Genomic DNA, 18,219 nt, shown 5'->3' on the forward strand with positions numbered 1-18,219 from the left:
ATTTGACCCAAGGCAACAGACTAGTTAAACATTTGACCCAAGGTAACAGACTAGTTAAACATTTGACCCAAGGTAACAGACCAGTTGAACATTTGACCCTAGGTAACAAAATTGTTTGGTATTTGACCCAAGGCAACAGACTAGTTAAACATTTGACCCAAGGTAACAGACCAGTTGAACATTTGACCCTAGGTAACAAAATTGTTTGGTATTTGACCCAAGGCAACAGACTAGTTAAACATTTGACTAAAGATAACAGTCTTGTTGGTCGTTTTGACCCAAGTGTAATGGGAGGATTAATAACCTCCTCACTTCTTCTGGTTGTAATTTGGTGCTTTGTGTTTGTAATTTCAGCTCAGTTTTGGAGCTTTCCTGGGGATCATTGGCATCCACCTGGTAGAGAACCGCAGACCCATGGTGAGTTTGACCCTCTCGGCAAACCAAATTACCATGTTTCTAGCCCCAAAAAATGGCAAAATTGCTACAAACAAATGCAAAATTATAAAAAAATAAATAAAAATAGAAGAAGGGTCTAAATGCTGTAAATATTCTGAACTTGATGTTTTGTTTGTGGCTTAGAGATAAACAAAACTTTTTAGTGCAACATTATATATTTTCTTGTTGTTCAAGGTGACTTATTGCACCTTTTTTATTTTTTTGACTTCTAAAACTGAGGTCCCATTCCTGGAAAACAGGACTCATGTAAAAAAATATATACAAGATCATATTACACGCTGTACAAATTTGCTAAACTGTTTTTATGGGAAATTGCTCTGTTGTGAGCATGAAGCAAATCAGATTACTTGATGGCGATATAATGAGTTCATGGTCCTGGTGCCCGAGTCGGCGTACGTGACCRGATTTGCGGTTGGGGAAAATTTGTCCCAGGACTTCAATGGCAGGAGGGAGAATTGCATTAGTATTGGCCCCTCGCTGGCAGAGATCCTTTATTTCAGACAGGAACACAAATAATTTGACAAATAATATCATGTTCACAGCTCTCAGAGTCRACCTGCGATTCTTGCGGAGGTAAAATGTAAAACTGAAAATTAGATGTGATTTTAAAATCTGACCTTGAAACAATTTTAAGCCAAAGTTTGTGACGAAGGAACTAAAAAGCAACCAGAATCTGTCAGGTGACATTTAAGTCTTGTAGACAGTATCAAATATGCYTCATTTGAAACCAGCATGAAACTAACTTTGACTAAAGAGGACACGGCTGACACTGGTGTTTGTCTGCTGCCTCATTTCCTAGTTTATAGGATTTACACAATTATGTTTGTCTTCTGCACTTCAATACAATGAATTTTTTTAATCCTATTTAGTTTTTCCTTCCTGAAAATGTTAAAGTTAGCTGACTTTGTTAGCTATTAACATTGAAGTAACATTGATGTCAGCTAACCCCTAGCTTACATTGTTAGTTTGTACAGTGGCTGTGTCCAAATTCAGGGGCTGCATCCTCCGAAGGCCGAATTTGTCATCCGCTTACACCACAGTGCCGCCATTGGATCCAGCCCGATGTTTCCAGGACAGTACGGATCGTGCTTCCGGTACGGATCGGGCAGCCACACCCACCAGTATGGGTAGGCTGGATCCTTCGAAGGACTCAGCCCCTGAATTTGGACACAGCCATAGCTGCATAGTATTGATGTTGGCTAGCAATGATCCATTCACATTTATGAACGACTGTCTTGAGTTCATAATCATAACAATAATTTAAAAAATAAAACATTCTATGGATAAAACTAAAGAGAAACAAAGTAGCTAAAGAGAAGTAGTGGCTGCTAATAACAGCAACWAAAACAAAGTACAACACACATATCATGTACTTGCATCAAACTGAAGACTTTGTATTGACTTCCATTAATTTTATAACTGCATTCATGCCTAACCCAGACATTTTCCCCAACACTAACCATTATGAGTTTATTCCTAACCTTAACCTGAACCAAAACGTAATCCACACCTAACTGGTAGAGCACTATGACTGTGTATTAGGGCCACTTTGCAGATGGAAAAAAAAGGAGGAGCAAATCTCTGAGAAAAAAACAGAATTTCTGAGATTAGTTTCAGAAATTTTTGAGAAAAAAAGCAATTCTCTTATTTTGAAAAGTCACAAATTTGCCAGAGAAAAACGCAGAAATTTCCATAATTAAAAGCAGAAATTTGCGACATTTAAACTAGATATTTTCTGACATGGTAAAGTCAGAAATTTACAAGAAAAAAAAAACTCGTAAATTTATGAGAAAAAAACTCTGAAGTTTTCAGGAATGGCTAAAGGGCGATTCCACCTGTTTTCACTACCTTGAGCATCTTTAATCTGCTCTAGTTTAAAAACTAAAACACATGGAGACTTCAAACCTGGACTAGATTATTCTACACTGATTGCAGAATGTTTAAAACCAAGTGTGTGATCTGTGAAACATATATTTGATAAGTGAAGCTTAAGGAAATATGGTGATTTCAGCACTTTTTATAAACAAGCATGGCCCGATGGAGAGAATTATGCTTATCARCTTCACACCGAACGCCCAAAAACACACAAATACTTCAAGTTGGACTCTTGTGCACTTTGATGTCAAACAGACGCTCTTCGAAACTGCTCTTGATGCGCGTCCAGAGCCTCCTCTGTTGGTGTATGGCAGATGAAATAAAGAAAGTGGCTTTGCTTTATTTACGGAGCAAGAACACATCACGCTTACCAGATAATTAATTCATAATTAATTTATCAGATAAGTGAGTTTCACTAGCAGCGGCGCACTGACGAGCTGTTGATCCGCGCGTCCACGGTCCATCATTGACTTTGCGTGTAAACCTGACTCCCCCGATGCTCAAAACGTGTTTGGTGTGAGTGACTGAAGCAATAAGTAAGTCAGTAAACTGTATTTAAACGGCCAACAGAAAAAGAAAAACATATTTCAAAATATTCAGACTTTTATTTTGAAATATCTGGTTACCGAATCAGGAAATGTCACCACAAGTTGGGGAAATTGATGGTGATATTGCGTGGCTGCATTGAATTTTGAAATTTATTTTTCTCTATAGGCTCAATGATCATTTTGAATGATTGATTCAGTCACTCTAATTCTCCCACCTCTCCATCGGGCCATGCTTGTTCATAAAATGCATAAAAAGTGCTGAAATCGCCATATTTCCTTGAGCTTCACATATAAAATATACGTTTCACAAATCACACACTTGGTTTTAAACATTCTGCAATCAGTGTAGAATAATCTAGTCCAGGTTTGAAGTCTCTAGTGTTTTAGTTTTTAAACTAGAGCAGATTAAAGATGCTCAAGGTAGTAAAAACAGGTGGAATCGCCCTTTAGCCATTCCTGAAAACTTCAGKTTTTTTCCCATAAATTTACGAGTTTTTTTCTTGTAAATTTCTGACTTTACCATGTCAGAAAATATCTAGTTTAAATGTTGCAAATTTCTGCCTTTAATTATGGAAATTTCTGAGTTTTTTTTCTCACAAATTTGCAACTTTTCAAAATAAGAGAATTGCCTGTTTTTTGTTCAAAGTTTCTGAAATTGATCTCAGAAATTCTGAGTTTTTCTCAGAGATTTCCTTCCCCTTTTTTTTTCATCTGCAAAGTGGCCCTAATACACCGTCGTAGAACACAGTAGAGCTGCAAATCCAAATACTTTTCTTTTTACTTTCCTTTAACATAACTGGTAATTTTACTAAATTCAGTGTATTATCAAAAGCTAGGAAAACCACAGACACAAGAAATTTACATTTTAGTTAAATCTCTGTCTCTGCTGTCGTTTTCTTGGGACACTTGATTGAAAACGTGTTCTCTGCGTGACACAGATGTGTTCTCTGAGCCTGAGTTTGTGTGTGGTGAATTTTTCATGGGGTGTTAGGGGTGTTGTGTGCCTGCTCAGATCACGTTGAATTAGTTTATGGGACAGTGTACCGTATCTAATTCTGTCTTTAGACATACCCTTCGAGTGACGCAGCATCATTTTTTTTACCAGCTTTTATTTTTTTATCAKTTTATTATTTTCTGTTTCAAGGTCAAAGTTGCTTCGTGGCTTTAGACGTGTGAAAACAGGTGAAAGACCGGCTGCACCTWCGGCTGCTCCTTTGGCATTGCTCCTGTTTATCTCTTCTTTAAACATTAATGTTTGTGATTGCTGCTGCGCCGGTCTACGGTGTCTCCTCCCGAAACACGATGTTCGCTCCTCACGCAGGTGTCCAATTCTTCCCCCCAGCATCTGATGCCCGCTGGGTAACACGAGAGGAGGGTTGGCACRCTGCAGCGCCTCATTAAAGAACAACTAACTGCACCGTGAAGCTGCAGACACCCGAGAGCTCCGGAGCTCACCGGTTCACCCAGCCCTGTCGCTCCTCTGACCTCGTAAAGCAGCAGACGGAGGCGTTAATGTGGTTTGACATGTAAACAGTGATAAAAGTGACAGAATCATTTACCGCAAACAAACATAAGTTTCACACTTACCTGGATTTCATAAGAAAATAATTTATCTTCATGGCACTTTTTGTTACGATTGGTAATTTTTATGAGGTGCTGCTACAAAAGATAAATCACAGACTTACTGATAAGTGACCTCAGACTATTTGGGATGACTCTCAGATACTACTACACAAAATTTTAACTCAACATTTGTAAAACTGACTGACTTGAAGCCATTTGTGTTTCCTGGAGATTGTGTTCCCCGTTATGTACTCCAGTGAACATAGGCACCGGGGAACATAGGTAACAGAGAACATACATTAGGTAATGAAAAACATAGGTACTGTAAAAAAAAAAAGGCACCAGAAGACATCAGCATGGAGGAACATAGGCACTGGAAAACATAGACACTGGGAAACATAGGTAACGGAGAACATAAGTACCAGAAAACATACATTAGGTAACGAAAAACATATGTACTGGAAATCATAAGTACTGGGGAACATAGGTATTGGATAACCTAAGTACATGTTAACGTATTGTATGYACTGGGGAACATTGGTACAGGAAAACATAGGTACTGGATAACCTAAGTACATGTTAACGTACTGTAGATACTGGGGAACATTGGTAAAGGAAAACCTAAGTAAACATAGGTACTGGATAACCTAAGTACAGGTTAACACACTGTATGTACTGGGGAACATTGGCACAGGAAAACATAGGTACTGGATAACCTAAGTACAGGTTAATGTACTGTATGTACTGGGGAACATTGGTACAGGAAAACATAGGTACTGGATAACCTAAATACATGTAGGTACTGGGGAACATTGGTAAAGGAAAACCTAAGACTATGTACTGGGGAACATTGGTACAGGAAAACATAGGTAGTGGAGAACCTAAGTACATGTTAATGTACTTTATGTACTGGGGAACATTGGTACAGGAAAACATACGTACTGGGGAACATTGTTACAGGAAAACCTAGGCATTATAAACTATATGTAGCCAAAAAACCTTGGTAATGGACATCGTAGGTACCGGGAAATTTAGGTACCTGAAAAAGTGGAAGGAGTACATAGGTACTGGGAAACATAGGGAGGATTTGGTTTAAATCATTAAAGTGTAGTAAACTAGCACTGAAAGTACGCATATCAGTTTTATTAAATTATTGGCTGCACAGTGGATTGTTGGTTAGCACTGTTGTCTCACAATAAGAAGGTTCTGGGTTTGAAATTCAGTTTGGTCCTGGGATGTTTCAGGCAGGTAAGGCTGGGATTTGCCTGGTTAAACAAGTAAATTAATAAAATCTTTCCAGTGACTTATTTGATATTTTGCTAACACAGAGACAGACCAATTTAATTGTCGCACTCTTTTTTTTTACTTTTGGTGAAAGGCATTGTGTAAAATATKGAAGGTACTCGTTCACAAAGACAGTAATTTTTTGGTTTCATCAGCCAGTCTGTGATTTTCTAATATCTCACTRAACACTTTGAGCTCTTTGCTTCACCAGCCTGCGTTCCTCGTGGTCACCTTGCAGTTCAGAACCTTTACCGGGCTGTATTTTACCCAACAGGCCCGATCGGTTCCTATTAGCAACCCTTCCAGCTGACTGTGGTCCAGTGAGCCGGGGAAGAAGACCTTGCAGCGGTCAGCGACTTTAGTTTCATGACCCGATAAGGATCTTTACCGAGGCCATAAAATCCCCCTCGTGTCTTTATCTATTTGCCATTAATGTATTTTCTGCGCTAAAATATTTTATTGTGTTTCTTTGGCTGTTATCGTTATGTTTCTGTAGTTTAGCGTTGAGTGTTTGAAATATAAAAAGCGAAAAGAAATAATTTGTTGTATTTTTCTGACATTTGTTTTATACTTTTTTTCACTAATTACTTCTGCATACTTTGTGCCTTATTTTTTAGCCTTTTCTAAATCAAAACTCATTCAGATGCTGTGACATTTTTATTTTTGTAAATATTTAACTTTTTTACAAAACGTTTCCAATGCAAAAATACTTAGATTTCTTTATTTTTGACAAAACATTGTCCTTATTGAAATCTGCTTTAGCTTCTGGCACTGCTTTTATTTTTTTTATGCTATTTGTTTAGCTACTTTTAGCTTTTGCCTACTTTTTGCTAGGCTAACTTTAATCCTTTCATGCTTTTAGGTAGCTTTTAGGTACTGGTCTGCTACATTTAACAACTACCTAATCTTTTGTTAAGGTGTTTAAAACTTTTTTCTAAATGTCACTTTGTAAAATTTAGCCACTTTTTGCTTTTAGCATGCCCTGTCCTATTTTTGGTATTTGTTAGCTTTTTTTTTTAACTTTCAGCTTCTCTTCTGCTAATTTTAGCTTTTAGCTAGTCTAGCTACTTACAAAGTTTGCTAGCCTTTTGTCACATTTAGCTTTTATCTAACCCTTTCTTACTTTTAGTTTTTAGCATTTTTATTAAGCAGTCAACCACCATTTTTGCTAACTTYAGTATTTGCTACTTTTTTGCTACTGTAGGTTCTAGCTAGCTAGTTAGCACTTTGCTACTTTTAGTTATTCTTTTGCTGATTTCACGTGTTTGTCAGGTTTACTTTTTAAAGATTTTAGCAAGGATTTTTACTACTTTCAGCTTTTAGCTAAAGTTATTCTGCTCTTAGCTTTTAGCTTGCCCTTTCTTGCTCTTAGTTCTTTGTTAGCTTTTTTAAGCTTTCAGCTAGTGTATTTAAAGCTAAAATATTTAGCTTTAAATTACTCTTCTTGCTACTTTAGGGTTTAGATAGCTTTTTGCTGCTTTTAGCTTCTTGTTACAGTTTTGCTACTTTAAACTTTTAGCTAACATCGTACTGCTTTTAGCCCTTTTACTTTTAATTCTTTGTTAGCTTTTTTAAACTTTCAGCTAGTGTTCTAATATATATAGCTTAAAATKACCTTTTTTGCTACTTTAGGGTTTAGATAGCTTTTTGCTGCTTACTTCAATTAAAAAATACTTTATTGATCCCAGAGGAAAATTAAGTAGCTTCTTGTTTAGCTTTAGCTTTTTCTTCCGTGTTACAGTTTTCTTACTTTAAACTTTTATCAAATATTCTGATAAACGTAGCTTTTAGCTACTCCTTTCACAACTTTAGGTTTTAGTTAGCTTTTTGCTGCATGTTAGCTTTTAGCTGTCTTTTGGTTTGTAGGTAGCGTTTTGCTACTTTTGTCTTAGAGTGCATTTTGGGTTTCAGGTGGCTTCTAGTTTTTGCTTTTATTTCATGTTCTACTTCTTTTAGCTGTAACCAGTGGTGGACAAAATACTCAACTCTAGTACTTGAGTAAAAGTACTGATACTCATGGTCAAATCTTACTCAACTACAAGTAAAAGTTTCTCGGTCAAAAATCTACTTAAGTTAAAGTACTGAAGTACTTACTTTTGAAAATACTTAAGTATTCAAAACTACAAATTAAAATGTCTAATATCAGTACATTGCTGTATTGTTTTCAGTGATTTTACAGAACCTTGTAACTCTACCTGAAACAGGTAGAACTACTTTGCTACAAATTCTAAACCACCTGTAAAAACTTCAGAATAAAAATGCAATAAAGTGAGTGTAATAATGTGGAATGGCACAGGGAAAAAGTATTGAACACACTTACTGAAATYTATCTAATACTTTGTACAAAAGCCTTTGTTGTCAATGACAGCTTCAAGACGCCTCCTGTATGGAGAAACTAGTGGCATGCATTGCTCAGGTGTGATTTTGGCCCATTCTTCCACACAAACAGTCTTCAAATCTTGATTTCGTGGACCTCTTCTATGAACTCTGATCTTTAGTTCTTTCCATAGATTTTCTGTTGGATTCAGGTCAGGTGATTGGCTGGGCCATTCCAGCAGCTTTAGTTTCTTTCTCTGAAACCAACTGAGAGTTTCCTTGGCTTTGTGTTTGGGCTCATTGTCTTGCTGAAATGTCCAGCCACGTTTCATCTTCATCATCCTGGTAGATGGAAGCAGATTTTTATCAAGAATGTCTCTGTACATTTTTCCACTCATCCTTCCTTCAGTTATTTGAAGTTTGCCAGTACCATATGCTGAAAAACAGCCCCACACCATGATGTTCCCACCTCCAAACTTCACTGTTGGTATGGTGTTTTTGGGCTGATGTGCAGTGCCATTTGACCTCCAAACATGATGTGTATTCTGGCATCCAAACAGTTCAATGTTGGTCTCATCTGACCAGACTATATTCTCCCAGTATTACACAGGCTTGTTTAAATGTTGTGCAGCAAACTTTAAAGGAGCTTCAACATGCTGTTTCTTCAGCAGTGGAGTCTTGCGTGGTGAGCGTGCATACAGGCCATGGTGGTTCAGTGCATTACTTATTGTTTTCTTTGAAACAATCAAACCTGCTAATTCCAGGTCTTTCTGAAGCTCTCCACAAGTGGTCCTTGGCTCTTGGACAACTCTTCTGATAATTYTTTTCACTCCTCTGTCAGAAATCTTGTGAGGAGCACCTGGTCGTGGTCGGTTTATGGTGAAATAATGTTCTTTCCACTTCTGAATTATGGYCCCAACAGTGCTCACTGGAACCTTCAGAAGTTTAGACATTCTTCTGTAACCGATGCCATCATTATGCTTTGCAACAATAAGGTTGTGAAGGTCTTGAGAGAGCTCTTTACTTTTACCCATCATCAGATGGTTCTTGTGTGATACCTGGCCATCATTTGGGACTGAACCAGCTGATGTTAATTTGCACTGACAAGGGGCAGGCTTGCTTTCTAATTACTGAGAGAGTTCAGCTGGTGTCTTGKCTTTCCATGCCTTTTTACACCTCCCTTTCTTCATGTGTTCAATACTTTTTCCCTGTGCCATTCCACATTATTACAAATAACTTCATTCCTGGACATTTATGGTTTGATTTCTTTGTATATATGGATCACTTGGGTTGTTACAGACATGTGGTGAAAATTTCATGTCATTAGCACCTCTAGTAATATATTTACTGAGAAAAATGGTGACATGTTCAATACTTATTTTACCTGCTGTATTTTTGATTGTCACTCTAGTTTTAACTTTTCTGTTTTTGGTCACGCATTTATTGTGACATATTTTTAAATATATTTATATTTCTCCCAGGCCTTACTGAGTATCTAACTGAGTAATAAATAAGTTACAGAGTTACTTCAAACGGTAACTGAGCTGAAGTATTGAAGCTACAGTCACCTCACACTTTGTGGACGTGAACAAACTCGTTTTGTGTGCGTATCCTTGCTACACTCTGATTACTCGGTTCCTCGGAGGTTCGGGGCTGTAGTGAAGATGTTTTATGTTCTGGCAGATGGTGCCGAGGTAATCTGAAGTAATGCAGTTGTCAGGCTCTATTGTCTCGGCTGCTGGCCTCATCTCCCACTTGCACCCCATAAAAGCAAAGTCATTTAAACCGCTAATGAAGTGAAGAGTCTGGACCAGCAGCAGATAAAACCAGCCAGGAAAGAGATCATTTCCGCAGCTCCTCGTTCACCTCGCTGAAGGAAAAATTCATGTAAAAAAATCAGGTTTTAGCTTCGTTTTCACATCCGTTGTTCAGTTCARTCTGATCAGTCCAACCCAGAAATTCCGTTTAGATATTTAAAATGTAGCACTGAAGGAAGTCATGTTAATTTTTCTAGAAACTACTTTTTGTGTCAGGAAAGTGGAAATTTTTTTATTCGATAATTTGATTAAGGAAAAAAAATTAATGGTTTCTGTACAGAAGTTTATGTCCCGAAGGGGCGATTAACTTGTCGGTAGCTGATGCTGAATGGTAAATTTTATGATCAGACATCTGTGAGCAGCCAGCTGGTTCTGCTGGGTCGAAGTGTTGGACCGTCCTGCAGCAGAACACGACGGAGAGGCCGGTCCTCGCTCGTTGAGAAAAGCTCAGGCTTCAGGTCTTTGACCAGTGATTGGAACAGGAAGCTGAGTGGATTTGTGTGTCGGACCCAAGGGAATTAGATTGACCTCAGGGAGGCCGTGGTTCTGTTCCTGCCTGTCGGTTCTGACCCGTAAATCAGACACAAAGCTCCTCTCTGTTGGCAGAGCCACGGGCCGTACATTTCCTTTATCATCCCGCCGGCCAGACGACCAATCAGGACAAAACCCAGCCAGGGAGATGAAGATTACCACTGAATGTGTGTTAGGTTTTCTGATGAAACAGTAAATCTGTCTTTGTGAAACACTTCAACTGAAACATGACGTAATGCTCAAGAAAATGAAATAAGAAATTCATGAAATTATGACGTTTAATTTGTTATCAGTTGAGGGTGAAAATGTAATCCCATGTTTGTATGTGTTTGCTGTCGTTTTTAAGAAAAAAGTAGAGAATGGCTAAAGGTACAATTGTACGGAGCACCCAGGGCGACTTTGGAGGTATATATATAAATAATATATACATAGTTATATTTATTTATTTATTTATTTTTTAGGTTACCTCCCAAAAAAAATTGGGAAAAAGAACCTTTTTGCAAAGCCCCAAAGAGGGCATTGGGGGATATTTTTGTTTATTTTTTTGTGTTGTCTCCCAGAGTTTGTTTTAAAGAAAAATATTCCAGAAGAAGGCTAAAGGTACGTTAAGCCCATGAGGCAAYATCGGGGATCTTTTTTCTTTTTTACTTCTTAGCGTTACCTTGCAAAAGTTTTCTTTTTTAAAGAAAAATAACCCTGAGGATGTCTAAATGTATGTTTTATGGAGCCCCCGAGGTGACATCAGTGGATTTTGTTTTTGGCAAAAGTTGTGCATTGTCTTTGTTCCTGTAAATTTCTTAATGAATTCACATACATACCATTATATAGGAGTTAATTCAGCTTCGTCGTAAACATATCCCAGACACGCAACGTCACCATCCTTAACTTGTAGTGACACATCCTGTTTCTGTAACGATATATTTCAAAATAAAAGTCTCATTCAATATAGTTAATACAAAGTATTACAGTTGCATTGAGAATGAAAAACTTTTGCAAAGGAACAAAAAATAAATAAATAAAATCACCCGATGTCCCCTGGGGATCTGTGTATTGTTAACATTTTCATTTCTCTCTCTTCAAGCTGGTGGCGGCGATAATCGTCATCAGTATCGGAATCATCGCGTCGTTCGTCTGTGCCATTGTTGACGGGATCATCGCCTCTGAGTTCATAGTGAGTGTTGCACGTATTTAAATAATAAAAAAAACAGATAAAAATTACGATTAGGGCTGCTAAAGAAGCTGAAACTGAGAGGCTAAAGCAAATTTAAAAAGCAGGAGAGGAAATGACTAAAAGGAGCAAAAAGCTATCTACGGTTAAAAAAGCAAAACAGCTAACTGAAAAATCTGACAGTAAAGACACGCTAACCAAAAGCTACAAACAGAAAAAAGCTATCTCAACTAGTAAAACAATAGCTAAAAGTCATAAAAGACTAGCTACAGTTGGTAGAAATATAAAGTAGAAAAATGATAGCTAACAGTAGAAATAACCTGCCTAAAAGCTTAAGTAGCACATTGCTAGCTAAACATTGCAAAATGCTTGCTAGAATTAGAAACAGTCTAKCTAAAACTAGCAAAAGGCTAACTCAAAGCTAATGTGCTAGGTAAAAAAAATAATTCTCAAAAAGCTAGCTAAATGATAAAGCAGCAGTTAGCTAAATCCAAAAAGTACTAAAAACGCAAGTTAAGTAAAGCAAACAACTAAAAGCTAAAAGTAAAAGTCTCAAACCTAAAAATAGCAAAATGCTGCCACAATTAACAAAAAGTTGTCTAAAAGTAGAACTCTGTTAGCTAAGGGCTAAAATTTAGCTAGCTAAATGTAGCAAAATACTAGATAAAAGCTAAAAATGTCAAAAGACTTGTAATAGAGATAAAAGTAAAATGTTAGCTACATGTTAGCTAAAAGCTAATAAACAAAATGCTAGTTAAAATCAGAAAATGGTTATAAGATACTGTAAAAGTAGCAAAAAAATGGAAATAGCAAAGGGCTAGATAAAAGTAGCAAAACTAAACAATCTAATGGAAAAATGTTTCAACTGGGGGAAATCAGGATTATCTTTTGATTGATTGAAATTATTATTTTAATATTCAAATTTTTTAATCTACAGAAATTAAAAAGTCTGAGGTTTAACATTATCCTTGTAGCATCCCTGCTGCAGCTCCAAATGTGCATTCCAGATATCRATCAGCTTTATTATCTCATTTCTGCAGATAAATGTGTCCTTCTTCACTGCACGTTCAGTATGGTGAAAAAAATATATATTTTATTACCCCGTTGAGCTGCAGATTGCGCAATGAGGAATAAAAGGGTGTGGTTGTAAACCTTAACTACTCCAAAGATWCAAAAAGACCTAAAAAATAAGAGATTGTAAACAATAAATTTTATTTTGTAGATTATTATAGCCTAGATGTCATTGATCTACTAAAGGAAAATACAGTGTTATTGTGTTTCAACCCTAATTAATCATGATATGTATCATTTTTAGGACATCAGGCCCGTGGAGGAGGACATGTGTGACTTTTACAGGAGTGAATCAGGATACGTGTACGACAGCTACTACTCTGAGGTGACCCTGACTCACATGTCTATGGAGGACAGAACCTATCATTATTGGAAATAAATGTATAAATATATAACTGGCGTATTAAAATAAATTTTAGGGTCAAAAAGAAGTTTGACAAATAAATTATTGTGCCGTTAAATCAGTTACATCAATTATTTAGGTATAAATGTGTATTTACATTTTAATTTTGAAGGATTATATTTTATACGTTTATTTCCAATAATGATAGGTTCTGTCCTCCATACAATGTCACCTCTGTCTGAGTTTCAACAAAGTTTTCAGCATCTTTAAGACTTTTAACACAACGTAGGGCGACATCTAGTGGCCAACACATGTCACTGCAGCGATCACTGAACCTGAAGCACATCTGAATTTTTTTTTTATCAAATTGAATTAAATGTTATTACAAGTTCTTGATGTTATTAGCCGACAGGTTTATGAATGAGTCCAAACGGTTAGTCTAAAGTCCAGCTCACCTGCTGCTTGCGTTGAGTTTCATGACTGTCCCCTCCAGGTGACGTGCCGCTCCTTCAACAAAGCCTGCAAGCTGAAACTGAGGAGCAACACCTGCTACTGCTGCTACCTGTACAACTGTGACAGGTGAGACGTTTGGACACCAGACGTCTTTCAATAAGCAGAAACTTTGTTTTTTTTTTTACGTCTATAGAATCAACTGTTTGCTAATTTTGTATGTTTACAGCAGCTGTTTTGCTTCTTTTAGCTTTTAGCTGCTGCTTTACTTGTTTTAGTTTTTAGCTACTATTTTGCTAGTTTAACATTTTAGCCACGTTCTATAGAAGTTAGCTACTATTTTGCTCATTTTAACTGTTATGGTAGCTTTTGTTCTGCTAATTTTACCTTTTAGCTACTATTTTGGTAATTTTAGCTATTAGGTCATGTTAGCAAATTTTAGCTTGAGGTTAGTTACACAGTAGCTACTGTTGTGCTAATATTTAATATTACAGTAGCAGTTTTGCTAATCTTAACTATTAGCTACTGTTTTGCTAATTTTTGCTTTATATCATGTTTTGTAAATTTTAGCTTTATGCTTGTTTTTATAACTTTTACAGTAGCTACTGTTTAGCAAATGTTGGCTTTACAGTAGTTGTTTTGCTAATTTCAACCTTTAGCTAGTTTATCAGGTTTTAGCTTTTAGCTACTGTTGTGCTGGTTAAACCTTGCAGCCACTGTTTATAGAGTTTAGCTATTGTTTTGCAAATTAGAAAACTTTTATAGTAGCTTTTTTCTTCTAATTCTAACTTTTGGCTACCATTTTGCTAGTTTTAGCCTTTAAGTCTTGTTTTGTAAATTTTGTTTTTTTGCTACTTTATTATTTTTTCAGCTTCTACAGTAGCTATTGTTTAGCAAATTTTGCATTTAACAGTAGCTATTTTGCTCATTTTAGCCTTTAGCAACTGTTTTCCTTTTTGCTACCATTTTCTTGGTTGAACCTTTTAGCCACTGTTTATAGCTTTTAATAAATTTAGCTTTTGTTTAGATAAATAAAAGTTTTATCTACTGTTCTCCATGTCTTAGCTACAGTTTTGTAAATATTTTAGCTACTGTTTAGCTGATCTCTTATTCAGAATAGACATTATGTTTTTTGGAGCCAGGGTCTTTACACTAAATATTGTGTCCTTCATACAAAAATCCCACCCACACATCTTCCAAACCTAATGACAAGCTGTCAATCACAGTTAACAAGCTGTCAATCACAGACAACAAGCTGTCAATCACAGATAACAAGCTGTCAATCACAGATAACAAGCTGTCAATCACAGACAACAAGCTGTCAATCACAGACAACAAGCTGTCAATCACAGTTAACAAGCTGTCAATCACAGATAACAAGCTGTCAATCACAGATAACAAGCTGTCAATCACAGTTAACAAGCTGTCAATCACAGTTAACAAGCTGTCAATCACAGATAAGCTGTCAATCACAGATAACAAGCTGTCAATCACAGTTAACAAGCTGTCAGTCACAGATAACAAGCTGTCAATTACAGTTAACAAGCTGTCAATCACAGATAAGCTGTCAATCACAGTTAACAAGCTGTCAATTACAGTTAACAAGCTGTCAATCACAGATAAGCTGTCAATCACAGTTAACAAGCTGTCATTTACAGTTAACAAGCTGTCAATCACAGATAACAAGCTGTCAATCACAGATAACAAGCTGTCAATCACAGATAACAAGCTGTCAATCAAATATAAGAGCACCTTTGAATAAGCGAGAACTTTGTAGAAGAGGGAAATATATTTGGGTGTCGTCAGCGTAACATAACACCATAAATCATGTAGTTGATGACAGAAATATTTCAGATGCTAAACAGAAATTCCTTCTTCCTCCTCCAGCTCAGACTACCACCCACACTACTACGAGTTCACCAGGGTCAACGGCTGCTCTGACGTGATCCACCTGTACCGGCTGCTCTGGACCTCCGTGGTGCTGAACATCGTCGGCCTGTTCCTGGGCATCATCGACGCCGCCATCCTCGGAGCGTACAAGGACATGGTGAGAAGGAGCTGAAATAATGAAAATCTGCTTTTTGATTTAAAATCTGACACGGAAAGTGAAAAACTAAGCCCAAAGTAGAAAAATGTTGAATTRATGTTAACAGGTTTGTTTCTTTAACTTTTAGCTATTGTCTTGCCAATTTTAGCTTTTAGCTTCTGTCTTGCACCTAATAGTTTTTTTTAGCAAAAGCTTAGCTTATTTACATACTGTATTTGCTATGGTCCTGCTAATTTGAACTTTTAGCTACTGTTATGCAACATTTAGTTTTTAACTATTGTTTTGTAGTTTTTAGCTGTTAGTTATGGTTTTGCTAAGTTTGGCTTTTATATTTTGTTTTGGTATTTTTAGCTATTAGCTAAATTTTGCTACATTAATTTTTTTAGGTAGTGTATAGGTTATTGTAGCTTTTAGAAACATTTTTCTCCTTTTACTTTTTTACAATTGTGTTCCCAATTTTAGGTTTTAGCAACTGTTTACATTTGAACTTTTAACTACAATTTAAGTAATTTCAGCTTTTAACTACTGTCTTGCTTATTTTAGCATTTTGTCACTGTTGTGCTAAATTTAGCTTTTAGCTATAATTTTTCTCCTTTAGTTCCTAGCTATTGTCTAGATAATTTTCGCTTTGGTCTTGTTCACATTAGCTTTTAGCCGCTATAGACAGTTTTCTTTAGCTACAATTAGTTTCACTCTAAAGCTAAAGTTCGGCTCTCTCCTGCAGCGGAAGCCCTCTCCGGTGGTTTCCAGTCCAGCACCTCAGCCCCACATCCTGTACAACCCCACCCAGCACATGATCAGCTACTCCGGGTTCTGCCCTCCGGGTCCGGCTCTGCCCGCGTACCCAAACTACCCCGTACCTCTGCAGGTAGGTGGACAGGAAGGACCACCAGGTAGTGTTGTAGTACTCAAAACTGGTCTTGGTCTTAAGACCGGTCTCAAGACCAGTTTTTGACGGTCTTGGTCTTGTCTCAGTCTCGGACATTGAGGACTCGGAATTTTATTTCAAGACCAGTCAAGACCACAACTGTGGAAATATCACAAAAATAGCCAGATTATTGTCCAGTTTATTAGTTAACATTCTTGCTTTCATTGGATTTAAAGTGTAGTTAGTGATTCAAGTCCAAAACTGACTTATTTTCTATTTATGCATTTTTGTTACCAGCTGTCACCCATCCCCAGCCCCCGTCACTCGCACATAGCACTCCTGAAAAGTGAACCGTGGTTCTCTGGGAGCGGTAAAAGATGTCTTCAAAATTTTAAGAAAAAAATTTGGCTACATTATTCATAAATAATATCATTATAAAACAACAACAAGCAGGAGAAAGCGTACAGATTCTGCAGTGCTTCACTTTCAGAGACAGTGGGGACAACTTTAAACTTTTATCGTCACTAACGTTAAAGGAGCAATATTATGTGTTTCTCCGGCATACATTTAAATACTATACCATAATAAAGTATCTGTTTCCTTTAGTTGTTATTAAAATGCTGTTTTTATGCTTAAATAGAAAATAAACTTATCTTCTCATCACTTCCTCTTCTAAACGCTTGAAATTGGCCTCTGTCTCTTTAAGAATCACCTTCCGCTTCTGTCTTGTCCATTTCAGTGCGGGGGGCGGGGGGAGCGATTCGTGCTCGCGGGGGGGCTGCTATGATGCAGTTTACTTGGCATCTGAAAATACATTTCCTCAAAGGTATTTTGAATCTGAAAAGAGCTTCACTGAGTGTGAAGTAGTGGAACTCAGAAGACAGTTTTTAAGTTTCACTTTCACTTTCACCCGAGAGCCTGCAGGAGTCATGGGCGGGGTGTGTGGGGAGGGGGGAGGGGCGCTCTGCCATGAGGAAGCTCGGCTTAAAGACACGTCCCAGAGGCATTTCTGGTCCCCACCTGTCGTTTTGCTCCTCAGCATCGCTGCCTAAAAATGCTGCAGGATTTCTCAAACATCTGTTCTGAACTTCTTCCCACCTGCCTTCACCCTAAAGTATGCCCACATGTAAATCTGATCAATCAAGGTTTACATAAAACATGCCCACAACTTGACCAAAACTACGCCCAAACACTTTTATTTATTGACTGCAGGGACCCGTATCTGCTGAGTGAAGCCTAACCCAAAATTATTTGCTGCCCTTTTAAAAAGAACTCCATAATTCTATCACATTTTTAGCATTTCTGTCATTATCATTTGTGTTTCCCTGTTTTGTATCTGTTTAGTTATTTATGTTCTGCCTGGCAGATTTATTATTTTGTGCTCCAGTTTCCTACCGTTGTTTCCCCTCAGCTCCTCTGCATTGTCTGTCTCACACCCAGCTGTCAGTCATCTGCAATCATCCCAGCGGTTTTCATTTAGTAATCAGGTTTGTCTAATAGAAATCTAAAAATAGTTAAAAATTTAATATTATTTTACACTGTGTAAATATTACATAAATCAGAAGCAAAAACAGCTTGTGATATTTAATCATTTGTGCTAAATTGTAGAAGGATTCAGCACTCTGGATAACAATATAAGCTACAGAAGCTAATATCTGCTAACCAGTTCAATAATTATAATAGTAAGAGATTACATCAGCTTTATAAGCGTTTTTTTTATTTTTATATTGTTAGCTTCAGTTCTGGTCAGATCACATCCACTTTGAGGTAAATAAGATCAAATCTGCTTATTTGTGAAATGAGACATGTTTTCCTGTTTCTCTGTCTGTCCATCAACAAAGATTTCTGACAGTTACATTAGATTGTATACACTCAATATTAA

The 18,219-nt window shown here is 37.0% G+C and overlaps 1 protein-coding gene across 1 annotated transcript in view; it reads left to right on the plus strand.

Annotated features, from left to right (window-relative positions):
• Positions 1–354: 354 nt before the first annotated feature.
• The window catches only part of tmem255b (transmembrane protein 255B), a gene marked incomplete at its 5' end in the record, with an annotated part of 19,276 nt that continues 1,411 nt past the window's right edge, over positions 355–18,219 (plus strand). The window contains 6 exon segments of the mRNA XM_014003038.1: positions 355–417; positions 11,472–11,561; positions 12,874–12,954; positions 13,466–13,551; positions 15,310–15,469; positions 16,194–16,337. Of these exon segments, the coding sequence (XP_013858492.1) occupies positions 355–417; positions 11,472–11,561; positions 12,874–12,954; positions 13,466–13,551; positions 15,310–15,469; positions 16,194–16,337 (624 nt within the window).

Source organism: Austrofundulus limnaeus, unplaced genomic scaffold, assembly GCF_001266775.1.
Source record: "Austrofundulus limnaeus strain Quisiro unplaced genomic scaffold, Austrofundulus_limnaeus-1.0 Scaffold16, whole genome shotgun sequence".
NCBI classification, from domain to species: domain Eukaryota; kingdom Metazoa; phylum Chordata; class Actinopteri; order Cyprinodontiformes; family Rivulidae; genus Austrofundulus; species Austrofundulus limnaeus.